Source organism: Lepidochelys kempii, chromosome 1 (assembly GCF_965140285.1).
Source record: "Lepidochelys kempii isolate rLepKem1 chromosome 1, rLepKem1.hap1, whole genome shotgun sequence".
In the NCBI taxonomy this organism is placed as follows: domain Eukaryota; kingdom Metazoa; phylum Chordata; order Testudines; family Cheloniidae; genus Lepidochelys; species Lepidochelys kempii.
Genome location: NC_136380.1, coordinates 243,920,355 through 243,934,696, shown reverse-complemented (window position 1 = coordinate 243,934,696; position 14,342 = coordinate 243,920,355). Strand labels below are relative to the sequence as shown.

General features: G+C 46.5%; 1 protein-coding gene across 5 annotated transcripts in view; it reads left to right on the top strand.

Annotated features, from left to right (window-relative positions):
- The window catches only part of IQSEC3 (IQ motif and Sec7 domain ArfGEF 3), a 127,754-nt gene that overhangs the window by 73,581 nt on the left and 39,831 nt on the right, over nucleotides 1–14,342 (top strand). For all 5 annotated transcript variants that reach the window (XM_073321028.2, XM_073321064.2, XM_073321055.2 and 2 more), the window contains exon 3: nucleotides 10,133–10,421. In XM_073321028.2, the coding sequence (XP_073177129.2) occupies nucleotides 10,133–10,421 (289 nt within the window). The remainder of the gene's footprint in view (nucleotides 1–10,132; nucleotides 10,422–14,342) is intronic.

Genomic DNA, 14,342 nt, shown 5'->3' with positions numbered 1-14,342 from the left:
CACTGAAGTCTGTGGGTGCTAGAGTTGGTCTGCACTTCTGCGCATATGGCCACATTTACTTTGGTACTTACACTGGGCACCACCTTGGAAAATGCTTGCTGGTAACTTTTCACTGATCTTGACTCCAGCTAGCGACGTGGTTGTCTATAAGTAAGGATTGTATCCACATGCCACATGGACAGCTGTGTTAGTCACTGTGGCAGCAGCCATGTGTCACCCTTGCCAGTGGCCTAGGATGGCACACTGTGATCTTCCTGTGAACATGCTGATGTTATGAGTTCATTTTGCTGGGTGGATGGCACCCCCACAAGTGTGCCTGCCTGTGTGACTGGTCCTTTTCCCTCACATCTCTCTGTAGGGTTGGACACCCTGGAGAGCATTGCCCCATGCGTTGCTAGTTCTGCTTTGTGTTCAGGTCCTTTGGGCACTGTAGCCATATGGGGCAGGTGCCCAGAATTTCCCAGAAGGCACTAATATCACAGTGTGCCCAAAAATGGTTGGCACATTACTCTATTGAGAAAAATGCTGGTATGGGGGCACCACTCAACAGGATTAGATGAGCATGTTATGAGCTGGTTTCAAAAACAGAGTGGTACTTACAGGGCCAGATCCTCCCTTGGTGAGAATCAGCAAATCTCCAGTGAGTGATGCCAATTTACACTGATCCTTAGTATAGAAGTGCCTCTAGATCTTTGCTGTCAATATAAAATCCTGTCTTTTTATGATCCCACCTGCAAGGTCCCTGTACAACAAACTACAGAATGGAATTGATTTATCTGCCTCAGAAAGATGAAAGACTGAGGTTACATTGAATCTGAAGGCCCTACATGTCTAGATATGACAAACTAGAGGCATAGGCTACTGAGCCACCTTGTCCACCATTCTAGTGAAGAGAGCTAGAAGAGGGGATAAAGACTCAGTGAAGGGCAGTGACCTAGAAAGGATAAAAGTGTGTAGAAGGCAAAGATGGTGAGGCTGGGTTGGAGGTGGCCGTGACACACATAATTGTGAGGAAGGGGAATAGGGCATTGTTCCCGCTGCCCAGGCTAGTGATTGTGACAGTGATGGAGAAGTTGAGGTGGGGAAGTTCTAATCTGAAAGCTTCTATCCTGGTCTCTTTGTACAACGGGCCAAACCAAAATGCTGGATCTGACTTCTCTGGAACTTTGGGTAAATCCTACTCTGGATCTGAACTTCATCTCTCAGGCAGGTTGCTGGTAACTGGGATACGTTTGTTGGGGAGACCACATTGCTCCTGCTGTTGAGGGTATTTGAGCTTCTTTCTCCTGAGGTTAACACAAAGGACAGTTAGTCATTGGGGATTGCTGTCAGAACTGCATGGACAGTGCTGCATTGACTACAGAGGAGGAAATATGTGAGGCCAGAAACAAAGCCAACGTGTCTTACTATCTCTGAAACTTGAGGCGTTCTGTGAGGCAGGTTCATTCATTGCTTTCAATGCTAACTTGTGGGTGTTTTCTAAGAGGGATACCATAGTCTCTGGGAGGCCATAGTCAATATCAGAGCTTAGCCCAACAGGGTGAAAAGGGTACAGTCCAAAAGGGTACAGATTACTCCTACTGTGCTGTACCATGCACCTGGCAGTGACCAGCTCCACAAAATCCACGAGTCATGCAAGTTCTTCTGATACAGTTTGTGGGTAGATGAAATTTGGGGGAACTCAGGTGTTCCTTCTCCACACAGGTCCTGCTGGCTCCCAACCCTGAACTCATCTGATCTTAACAGTGAAATTCTATCTTCTGCTTGATTGCATAGGCAGGCTTTTGTCAGCAAATTCGGTGATGTTCAAACCTGCCTTAGGGACAAGGAGCCAAGAGATCTGAGTTGAAGTGGCAGAAAGACTGCTTCTGAGAAGCCAAGTTTCCCTTTCCTGGGGCGCTGAGCGGCCAGTTACACTAATGCAGGCTGCCATCTGCTTTTTTCTCCTCTAAAAGGTCATGTTTACCAAACATTGCAGAAGAGGGGTCTGGGGTTAAAGTAAAAGTAATTAAACCCTGAAGAGAATGAGACTCCCTCCTCCTCAATGTTCACTTGGCGTTTTTCACACCACATTGGTATGTGCAGGTGGCGTGCGAGATGTAGCCACGCATAATCTACTCTGCAGTGACAAGCTGCAGGATCTCCTCCTTCATCTAACCCACAAAGACAGGGCGGAAATGCAGAGACTATGGCATCCAGGGCATAAACACAGTGGGCGGCTGAAAGAGATGCTGCAGTTCCATAGGCTGAGCCCCATGTTCCAGAGGAGGGTGAAGTAGGAGTCACTGATGGAAGAAAGAAAGAGGAGAGAGAAACTATCCAGCTGGGATCCAGAAATACCACTGAACAGACATAAGAACCTCAATGAAAATTCCTGAGTAATGACACATGTGACATATTGCCACCCACGTGTGACATATTCCCACATGCTAACATTCAGATACACATGTGACCTACTCCCACCATCCCTTTACTTACTAGGGGAGAGCCACCTCTCCAAGGCTGGTGGTTTTGCAAATCTTTTGAACTGTTCATTGGGTTTATAAATCTAGCCTCAGCTGTGAACTTTTTACATGTCATTTTTCATGGGCAATTCCATTCTTTTTGAAAAAAGGAAAGCGTGTGTCCTGCATATGGGAGAGAAGAAATGCAGAGAACTTAGGCTGGCACAAGTGAGTGGACTCTACAACAGACTGATACTGGACTAAATTTAACTGATCATGCTCAGTTTTGCCAAAAGAGTCAGGACATTCGGGACAGGGTTTAAAAAGGGGTCTGTCTTGGCCAAAACAGGACGTATGGTCACCCTATGCTATGAAACTGGATCCATAGACAAATGTTGTTGCTTGGAGGCCTGATTCTCCACTGCCTTTCATGTCATTTACACTAGTGAAAAATGGGTGCGAATCATTACCATTCTGACCAAGGAGCATTTTACACCTACTTTGAAATGGTGTAAATCCCTGCACCTCGTGCAGGGCAATAGAGAATTAGGTCTGGAGCCTCTACTAAAAGCTGCTGTGTAATGTTTCCAAAGCAGAGTGGCAGCGGCTGTGTTCCACCTCACTGGTGGCTGTATTTTGGATTGACAAGTGATTCTGACATACTCTATGGAGATCCTGGTGTTAGCACTGAAGCATATAAGGAAGGGTATCTAATTTAGCATCTGGGCGCTCAGTCAGGCAATTAGCATAGGTTCACATTTGGAAGATTATCTTTGCAACCATAAGGACTAGAAACTTGCTTTAAAAATAATAAGAGCTTAGATTCTGGAGCACCATTCCGTGGCAATGGGCTGGATTATGCGACAGCCTCAGAATCGCATAGTACATGGTGTCCTGTTTAAGACAATTTCAATACCAAACTATGGAACCTGAGTGCTCTAACTTGGGCAAACAGGGATCCCACGGGATGAGAGGCACCACATAAAGTTATGATATTCTCTAGCTATATCACAAAGACCCCTTCTGATAATGTTTAAGTGATGCTGTCCAGTTCAATCTATTGGAAAGGATGTGAAATGTAATTAATTTCAAATATATTTGCTGTATTGTTAAATATATTTTACAGGTATGTGCTATAGATTTTGTTAAAACATATAACACAAGTAAGGAGAGGTTCTGATCTCAGTTACCTTGCTCTAAACCAGGAGTGATGCCACTGGTGTAAAACTAGTGTGAGAAGAGAATCAGACTCTATTGACTTGAAGAGGGTTATATAGATGTAAATGAGATCAGAATTTGGCTTCTATTTTTGTCTCTGTTGGAGGATAATATCTAAGAAAGCTAAAAATCTGTTGGCATGGGAAATACCCACCAAGAGGACAAGTCCTTGCGTAACTAGCTGGTGCTTTGTTCTATATCATTGTCAATATGCTCTGGGAGAAGTGTGCTGCGGAGTCACCCCCGAATCCCAGCTTACAAACTCCTTAGCAGTAAGTCTGCTGAGCTCAGACACCCAATACTCCATCTCAGCACATCAAGAGTCTCCAAACCCTGAAAAAAAAATCTCATAATATGTTGCCAATCCTGCCTGAGCCATTTTTCACTGTGTTTTGATCAACAAATTCACCATATGCCAGGGATGTCCTCAGGGAAGACTGAGATGGAGGAAACTGAAAAAGCATTTTGGACTGTGCTCAACTAAGCAGTTGTTTTCAGGGAGGAAAGAGGAGGCAGGGGAAAGTGCTGACGTGTCTTGAGAGAGAAGATAGATTCTTGCAGACATAGAGTCCATGTTCCCTGCTCCTGGCTCTTGCTAGCAACATTTTTTATAGTTCTGCATATGGCCCTAAGGGTTTTGATTCTGTAGCCTTCGAAGGCTTTGAAATCTTACCCACACCTCAGACCATAATAATACTGAATACTTACAGTATTTCAAAGCTTTGTATAAACAGTAACTAATGGATCCTCTTAACAGCTTTGTGAGATAGGTTCAAGGAGGAGCATGGTCAGTCAAGCAGCCTTATTCTCTTGACTAGTCTTTGCCTGAGCACAGAGCATAAACCTAAGTTACTGAGCTTTAATACCTTGAAGGAAGGTTTGTAAGTCACACACCCAAAACAGTCATCCGGAGTCATTAGTGGGGTGACATGAAACCACAAAAAGAAGAGAGTTCCAATTGTTTCTCTCCAGCACTCCATCCTCCCCACCCAACTATGTAGTGTGTATCCATCCCTACCACTCTCTCTAGTCTTAGCCATTTGTTTGCTATAATTTATTGTAGGAAAGCTAAGGCAAAGAGATGGGTCTTGCACTTTGACCTGCAGTGAGTTATGTAGCCATGGTATGGTGGTTGAGGAAGCCAACTCTAAAAAGCCTTACTCTTGTGGAGAGCTGCATTGTTCCAGAGTTGGGTAGGTCTCATGGAAAAGTCCTGGCCCTGGAGCAGTGGTGGTCACCATGTACCTCATAATCAGTTCTTTGAGAGCTTTGAAGATTAGCACCATTACCTTGAACAGGATCTGGTTTTCAACAAGGAGCCAGTGTAGTATCTGGAGTGCCCAGGGGATGTGCTCCCACTTACTGGTGTAGATTATCTGCATTTGAATATATTTCAGGGGTTGCCTGTTCCTTCCCCAGTAATAGAGCATCACAGTGCTCATATCTGGTGGTCTTGAAAACATGGATCACCAAGGCCAGGTCTATGTCAGTAAATCTGTCAGTATTAGGCACAGTCTCATGCCCAGCTGCAAATGGAAGAAGATATTTCTATCAGCAATGGCTATTTGGGCCTCTAGTCTCAGTGAGGAGTGCCAGAGGACCCCGAGGCAACGTGCCGTTTTGATGATCTGAGAACTAAAGAGAAATGGCGGTTGTTCCAGCACACCGACAACACAGTGCACTCCAGAACATTGGCGTGGCAGTTCCATACAAACCTGAAAGGCAAGAACCACCTGTGATGTGTCTGGTACTCATTTCCATTTGAAGGGTTTGGGAGTCGCTAACCTTCATTTATCATTTTGCAATTCAGAGACTGCTAGTAGCAAGAGAGAAAAGGAAGCCTTAAAAAAAAAAATACCTGAGCAGTCCTCCTTTTCCTCTGTCACCTCCCTCCAGTCTTCCCTCTGTTTTTCCCCTTCACAGAAATTCAGAAGAACTTCAAGGAAACACCCAAAAAAGCACAGGTATTTCTCCACATACAGAAGCTAAAGTTTGGAGACCTCATTTGTTTATGCAGCACACTGACAAGAAAGTTTATTAGTGCATCAAAGGGGTAGATCCAAATGAGGTTGTAGCACCATCCTCCCCTCTCCAAGGAGACACCCACATTCAATTCTAGAACACTGATGTTCCTGCTTCGCGACGTGTGTCATGCTAGACCAGCAATAGTATTTAATCTAAATGACCAGAGTCCTGTTTTCTATATCCATCAACTTCATCAGCAATCTTAATTTTAGGACAACTTTAGCAACTGACTTCTGTCTACAAGAGTGGATACATGGTTAGCAGCATAATAGCAGGCAGGAACTATCTGAAACATTAAGCAGGTGTCTTCTCTACAACAACCAAATTCTATTAGTAGTAACCAACAGAGCTAGTGTTTTTAGATCATAAAAGTCACATAGGAGCATCCAGAAATAACGAAACAGCTGAATTGGTTGACTCAGTTTTATATCTGGATGCAAGTGATCATGCATCTACCAAATGGATCCCAAAGCACTTTACAAAGTTTTCCTAACGTATTGTACAAGCCACATATAATCCCTCTGCCCATCATGCAAGAATAGCATGGGGTGAAATACAGATTTCATTAATAGTACATAACAATTTTACCCAGCACTTTAAAACAGCAAGTAAAGAATTCAGATGACAATTGAAATGATAGGGGTAATTTAGGGATGCAGAACGTAATTAACATAGTTGGAATTTGTCCAGGGCACTGGGGTTCGCACTTAGCCTCTACATGGAATTTTTTATGATTACAAGCAGTTAGAAAAATTGTATTTTCGTCTCATCCAAGAAGCAGCACATTCAAGAGCTCTGTACCCTGTAGCACCACAGACACTGGTTCCATACTGACTTTGGGAGCAGGGCCATGAACTGAATCGTCTAATAAGAACACCACTTCCTGCAGCAGGTCTAGAGGTCTCCCATGTAGTACTGTCTGGCCCTAGCTCAGTTTAGTTTAGGAAGATAGAAGATCACACCTTGAGATAGTGTGCCTGTAGGTGAGGCCACCCTAAAGCTCTCTGGAAAGCACTTTTCTTTTTCACAGGTTTCGTACACTTTCCAGGTGAAACTCCAGTTTGCACCCAGTCAGATCTCCAGGATAGGAGCTAAGGATCAGAAACAACATAGAAAAGTGGTAGTTTGTTTTTGATTTCAATATCTGTTTGAATCATAAGAAGTTAGGTTTCCCATGTGGGGACTTAATCCGTTTCCAGCGAGAAAGGACTGGGAATAGCCCCCCACCCTCATGTAATTACTTTACAAGGGACTCTTGCATGGGAGCAAACTGAAAGAAAAGAACATAGTAGCAGGAGCAGCTGCGACTGAAATGCTGCAGGTGAGGTTGCATCACAAGTGCCATTCCAGCCCCATTTTCTATTGCTCCCACCCCTCGGAAGCTGACATAGTGAGCTGAAATTCCCCAGCCTTGGTCTCTTGCCTGAAGGTGGAGTCTGTTTTTTGGTTTGTTTTTTACATCTGAGCAAAAACAGTTCAGCCTTTTCCCCATAAAAGGAATGTAGAAAAAGACCCCCCCCCCACCGTAGAAGGGATGTTTGCAACCATTTTCTGAACAACTCGATAGCCAGGCACAGTAGGGGGTTGCAAAGTTTATATTTAGCATGGAATTAGCTCTCACTGAGAAATGCCTTTGAGTGCTCCACTGAACTGTGGTTTTTATTTGACCGAGTTACGACCCTTAGAAAATTTCGTGCTGCACAGGCACTTTACATCATGTATGGGAGTTTTCACTGAGCTCAGAAAGTGCGCCACTAAAGGCAATATTGCAGGGGCAGGTGCGGCTAGGTGAGGCCCTGATCCTGCAAAGACGTAGCATGTGCTTGACTTTACACATAGTAAGTAGCACCCATTGAAATCAATGGTGTTTCTCACATACGTCACGTTAAGCATGTGCATGAGTTTTTGCAGGCGTAGGCCCTTAATTATGCAGTGAGAAGTGTACTGAAAGTACAATGATGTTTAAGAGGGCTGCTGAACATTTTGGGTCTGATTCAACACTCACTTGCTCAGCAGGAATCCTTCCATTGAGTTTGAGATCACGTCCTTTGTAAGCTTGGCAAGTGGGAACCTCAGACCTGATGCATTGTAGCCTGTGTGCAGCTCCAGGAGAGAACTCTCTCCTCCGGCCCTCCTATGGGTGAAGGACAGAGTGTTCTGGTGTCCAGCCACTGTTGCCAATTAGTTGCATGCCCGCAGAGCTGCAAAGGCCTGGAAAGCGATGCTCCCTGTGTTTGCCCCTCTTCGTTGTCTTTTAACCAACCAACAAACAAAAAACACCTCTAGGAAATTCCACCAAGTAAGTTACATTACCAGACCAACGATGTTCAAGTTGTTTGGGTAAGCATTCCAAGTCAGTTCAAGTCACACACACGGTCTTAACTCTGCCCGTTTGTAACACAGTTAATATTTTTATTTAGATTTATATGAACAAGCGCCTCTCCATTAAATTTTGACTTTTAAAAAAAGATTTATAATGTCCTACTCCCTCAACCAGCCCCCTAACAAATAATAGCTCAGCGAAACATGGCGCCTTGGTAGCACTGCGTGTTGCTCTCTCACACAGATTCCAGACTCCGCCAGACAAACAGAGGCCGCGAGAGCCACTCATTTGAAAAGTGCCCCGTAAACCAAATTTATGCAACATACTACAGATTAAGTATAACCCCATAGAGTAATGGGCCCTGATCCTGCAGACACTTACACACGTGCTTAACTTTACTACCATGGATAGCTGTGTTGAAATCAGTGGGGCTGCTGTGGTAGTAAAGGGTAGCACATGCTTAGTGTTTGCAGGATCAGGGCCATAATGAATATTTTCTGGCACCCAGAGGCCTGCTATGCTCTCCGGGAAGTCAGTGTTCTAGTCAACTGTCCGGGCTCTGAACTGCAGTAGAGGAAGTCTGAACCTCAGTGACCTTGATTCAGCAAAGCGCTTAGGTCAGTGCTTAAATGACCTGCTGAATCGGTGCCTAGTTGCACAGCTAAGTGAGCTTTGTGACCCAGTGACCCAGTCCTGCTCCCATTGAAGTAAATGGGAAATTAAACCTATGGTCACTTGGTCATCCCTAGAACTGTACAGTGAAAAAGGCTACACTGCTGGATCAAAAGAAAATGGATAGTACATGGATGCTGATACAATTATTAAAATATACACCAGAAGGGAAGAGAAGTTAAGATAGAACAAGTCTGACATTAAAGATACCCTGGGCCTATATAAGGATTCAAATACCAGAGGTACTCAAGAATCAAGTCAAATAATAGAATATACTTCACATGCATATCTATGAGCGTTGAGAAAATGGCATTCCCGGACCAGATTCGGATCTCAATTAAATCAGAATAATTCCATTGCAGTCAATGGAGTTACAACATATTGACATCAGTGCAACAGAGATCAGAATGTGATCAGGTTGGTCTGTACATTCATGTAAATCACGAGTAACTCCATGTGGTCATTGGAATGACACTGGTGTAGTACTGAAGAGGAGAATCAGATTCAGTAATTCAGAAAGTTCCCCTGAGGATGAAAGTCTCTGTTTGATTTCAGAAAACACTTAGCAAGCAAGGTTAGCAACTGAACATCTCCAGAGGACCAGACACACACAGACCCCATACTGTCCAACAGCACCTTTCAGCTGCCTTAGAATGCACTGTTAATGGGCACTGGTTTTATACCATTATCCCTTTGCCCAGAAGATGTAGCTGTGAGGGAAGAAGGGTGTGATCCTCTCGACATTGGGAACCATCAGTGCAGGAGTCTTCTCTGTGGGCCAGGATGGGACGGTTTCCTTTTTAGAAGCCCTGGAGGTCACTTGCTAATGTTTTGTTCTATAGGTTTATTTTAGTGTTTCTGGATCCCAGGGCTGCCAGATTGCCTTGGTGCCTCCTTATGGTCTATGGCTCTGGTCGTGAAGCCAATGGCTTCTCCATGAGATTCAGCCACCTGTGTTTCATTTCTTTGTACCCTTAAAATCTCCAGAGGGAAGTTAAAGCAAGTTCCTTGGATCCTTGGGATCCAGTCTCCAAAATCAAATGTGACCCCAAACATAGCAGTCAGTCAGTTAGTAAGCGGTAGGCACAAAAGTGATGTCTGTTGGATAACCGCCTGTAGCTAGGACAAGATCCAGGAAAGAGGCGATGCATCCTTCTCCCAGGACACTCTCCTCAGCCCCTGAAGTTATATCCCAGCATGATCTGGGAAGGCAGACAGGCTGCAGCTGGAGTCACATGATTCTGGCTTGGCTGGTGTGTGTGGCGCACCCTACTGGCTCTCTGGGTGGGAGGGGCCAGTGTTTTTGCTGGGTCAAAGTACGGTGTTGATCCACTCCCTGCTCCCACCCTGCGGCCCAGGCTCCCTGGACATTTGACATGAAGATCAGTTAATGAGGGTAGACAATCCAAAAACCAAATAAAAAAAGAGAAACGTTGCGTTTTGTTCACAGTGACGATTCCTGCGGTTCCACCAGCAAGAAACCCCGGTGTGAAACGGAGGATCCGAAGGAGGCCGGCAGACACAGTGGCCAGGAAGGCAGGTCCGACACCCTGACGCTAAAAGCCCAGCATGCAGAGCGGCAGGAGGAGCAGGCAGCGGGGTGCTCCCCTCTGGTGCAGAAGCCCAGCCTCCATCACACGGGTTCCCCAGTGAGAGTGCAGCGCAGCAAAGGGACGGCCACGTGTTCCCATGCAGCTGCCTCCGATTATGAGCTCTCTCTTGACCTAAAGAATAAACAGGTACAGCGGCTTCCTCCTCAGGCTATGGGAGAGGGGGATGGGAAGGGTGGGGCCACATTCACGCCACGGGGGGCCATTTCTCTGTGAATGTGCTAGCCTAGTTTCTGTGACCATACTGTGCCCTCTCCACAGACCAGGCCTAGCCCCTACATTGTGCAGGGACTATAGAGGAAGGAACATGTGCGGGCCTCATCTAGCTTCCTCCTGCCTGGCCAGGACATCACCTCACCTAAACCCCTTGGGCTCTGCTGCCCCCCTTCCCCCTCCACATTCCACAGTTCAGAATGGACCCAGCTACTCAAACCTGACTTTAGCTTTAGAGAGGGCTTGCAGGCAGTGGAGGGCTGCAGAGCCCCCCAGGAAATGTTGTGAGCACATGCTGCTATAGGCAGCCCAGAAGATCAGGGTCTCTCCTTGTTCAGGGGGAGAAGCACGCCCTGGGGAGTTCTGAGAGCAGGGGGGTACCTTTTATCCAGAGGCGTTTCCACAGCTCTGTTCTGCCTTCACATAGAGCCTTTGGACTGTCAGTTCTTTGGGGCAGGGACTGTCTTTATTTGGGTCCTGTACAGTGCCAAGCACATTGTCAGTGTATCACTAGCAGCAGCAGCAGTATGGTGATGGATGCTCTTGCGATAGGCAGACTTACCAGACTGAGAGAAGACGACTCTCACAAATCAGCAGCCTTTTTGTCTACGCCCATGGCTCTAGCCTAGCTCCAGAGTTCAGCCCAGTCACATCTAGCTGCATCTCCACATCTTCCTCTCAGCAGGGGATGCTGGGGTCCCACCTCGTAGCCAGTGAGAAGAAACGTCGCCCCTCACACGCACTGTGTCGCTGCCAATTAAAACACGGCAGATTCGCTATTAAAAAAACCCCACTCTAAGAGGACCGTTTCTGTCCTTTTCATGGGATGCAGCTCAACTGGAGGCTGCTTCGTGCACAGGCCCTGCAGACCAGGAGGCTGAACAAGCGGCAGTGACACACTCTGCCTGGATTATGCTCAGCAGTTGAAGGATGATTTTTAAGCAGTGATGGGCAAATTGTTTCAGCTTCAGAAGCAGTTGCAGAGGGACCTTTCTCCCTCTCCTCCCAGGAGCCGTTTAGAAAATGAAAGTCGACTCTAACCAGGTTCACACCCAAGGAGTGGCTGCAGGGAGTACTTTCTTCCAATTCACACAAGATGCTTCTTGCGCCCCCAAGCAGAAAGGTCCAATTAATGACCTACCCAAATACCGAGCAGCAAAAAGGACTTGGGTCTCTGGGTCTTTATGGAGAGTTGTATTTACAACTCTAGCTGTGTTTCACAGTGGGCAAGGGAAAGACAGATGATAACTAACAAGCTTCACCAACAAACATGGCATATACTTGTGGTGGTCCTCCGCTTGTGTAGATTGGCATAGCTCTGTTCAAGTCATGAAACTTCATTGATTTATACCAGTTGAGCATCTGGACCATGATCTCTTAATTCTAAATCCATTTAACCATGGGCTCCCAAACACTGCTTTTCGAGCATAGCCCAAACCAGCCCTGGAGGGATCTGAGACAGAGGGAGAGCCTATCCCCATATTCATTCAAGTCTGGTTCCTCTCAGCACTGACCTTCCATGGACCTTAGGCCTGCCATAGGCAGAGACACCTTTCCCCATGGTGAGGGAGATTGCAGGATCCATGTTCATTCTGTTCTTGGCTTTCCTTAGTGGTCCCTACTCCTGTCCTGGAGGAGGCGCTTTTCCTGGAATAAGGAAGATATCAATTCAGGCCAGATTCGGCCACTCTCACTCACCCTGAGTAGTGCCTTACTCCATGAGTCATCCCACTGATTTCAATGAGACTTCCTGTCTGGTAAGGCACTACTCAGTGCAAGTATAGATGGCAGAACTGGGCCCTCAGAGGTTGATTTTCTCACACTGCCACAACAATCCACCTAATCATAGCATCTTCATGCTCTACTTTAGTTTTGTTACTTATTTCAAAATGATGGAAGAGGGCGCCTCACAGTACCTCAAGCCCTGTTTAGCTTTCGGGAGATGATTGCATGTACGCTACAAAGGAAAATACCTATTGGCAGCATAATGCCCCAAGTTGGAGAAGTAGGAGATGGTGCCTGTCCAGGATATAAAGCAGAGCACCTGCAGCAGCACCGTGCCTCCTGATGCCATGCTGGCGTGTTGATGAATGGATCGTGCCCAGCAATGAAGGCTGGCTGCCTGCCTCTGAGGGCACAGCTCTCTATACCATGAGATGGAGCATGTTGGGTTATTTGGGGCAGCAGCAAGCCCCTTAAGACCACAATGGGATGTGGGATGATGTAGTTAGCTCAGGTGCTGAAGCATGGTATGTCATCAGCTGACTTTGCACTGGGCTGGGAAATGGAGCATGTCCAAAGTATGAAGGGCAGCATCTCCACTAGCACATCACCCCCTCTAATGCCACACCAAGCGATGGGAGATGGAGCATGCCCTGTGTATGAAGAACAACACCCCATCACCACAGGGCCCCTTAATACAATGTTGTCCATTCATTGTGAGGGGCTGCTGGTGCTTAGTAGAAAAGGATCTGGGAGTGGGGGATGCAGGCAGAACACTAGTAAGAAAGGCACTTTAGGGGTTCCCAGCTTTCTTTTCTTTTTTTTACATCAGATATATTATCCTGCCCTGGGCAGCTAAAATGCAGTCACTGGGCCTGATTCTCCTTTCACTACCACTGTTGTAAAATAGGGAGTAACTCCTTGGACACCAGCGGGGAAAACTGCTATAAGTGATATCAACATCAGGCCCATTGCTTCTGGGGAGGTGGTGTATTTGTGTTTGCCTGAACATGCTGTAGGCAACGCTCCCGCAGGGGTTGTATCTCAAATACATTGCCATCTAGGCCGGGCACTGGGGTTTGCCTGGGGCTGGGCTTGTAAAAACTCCCATCTCTGCACAATCCCTCCTGGCTAGAGAGATTTCCCAGGTGTTTCTGATTTAGCCACAGGGCCTGAATCAGGACTGGGTGCTTGCCTTGAGGGCCAGAAATGTATTAAGCTAATTATTCTTTTTAATTCCTCCCTCCTGCTTTTCAATTCCTTTGGCACTGGCTGCAGGATCACTCCCCAGAGAAGAATAGTTCTAAGAAGGCAATTACTTGTGATTCACAGGGCTTATGAGAAGTGAGAGAAAGCCAATCATGTCTGCCCTTTCTCACCTCCCAAGTGGAAAGAGAAGGTTCTTCCAACAAGCCAGACATACATCTCCATAAGCTCCTGCTGCTGTGGAGTGCTAATGGATGCCCTTTCCCCCTTGCTAGAGGAGGGGAATGGGCCCCTGGCTGTGTCAAATCCTTAAATCGGTCCAGTGGCAAATGTGAATACTGCAGACTTCAGGAAATCACTGAGCTGCAGGCTCCTGAAGTGGGGGGGGGGGGGTAGGGAGGGAGGGAGAGAGAGAGAGATTTAGTCCAATTGAAGTGGAGTGGCAGCACGGCCCAGTGGGCAAGGTGCAGAACTGGGAGTCAGGAGACTTGGGGTATATTCCTGGTTTTGCTACACAACTCATATGACCGTGTGTAAGTCTCCGTGTCTCAATTTCCCCATCTGCAAAATGGGGCTCATGATACTGATCCTCCTTTGTAAAGCCCTTTGGGCTCCTTGGGTAGAAAGTTCTGTGAAAGTGCTCAGTATTCTGATAGCTTGGCCTGCATTTGAGAGCGCTTCGCAGGGCCTTTAGGAAGCAGCGTAGATTGGGAATACCCTTTACCGTTAATTTCCCTAACAGCTTGTAGGGGTTTATAGAGTGCCAGGCATTGCAGTAACTGGGGTGCCAGTGGCCCATGCTTTTGAGCTCTTAGACAGCTCCCGCCTCTCCCACTGAGAACCAATGCCATCAAACTCTGCTATTCAGAAACTGGCCTCTGCTTGGCAGGAATCTGCCTTTTATTTCAG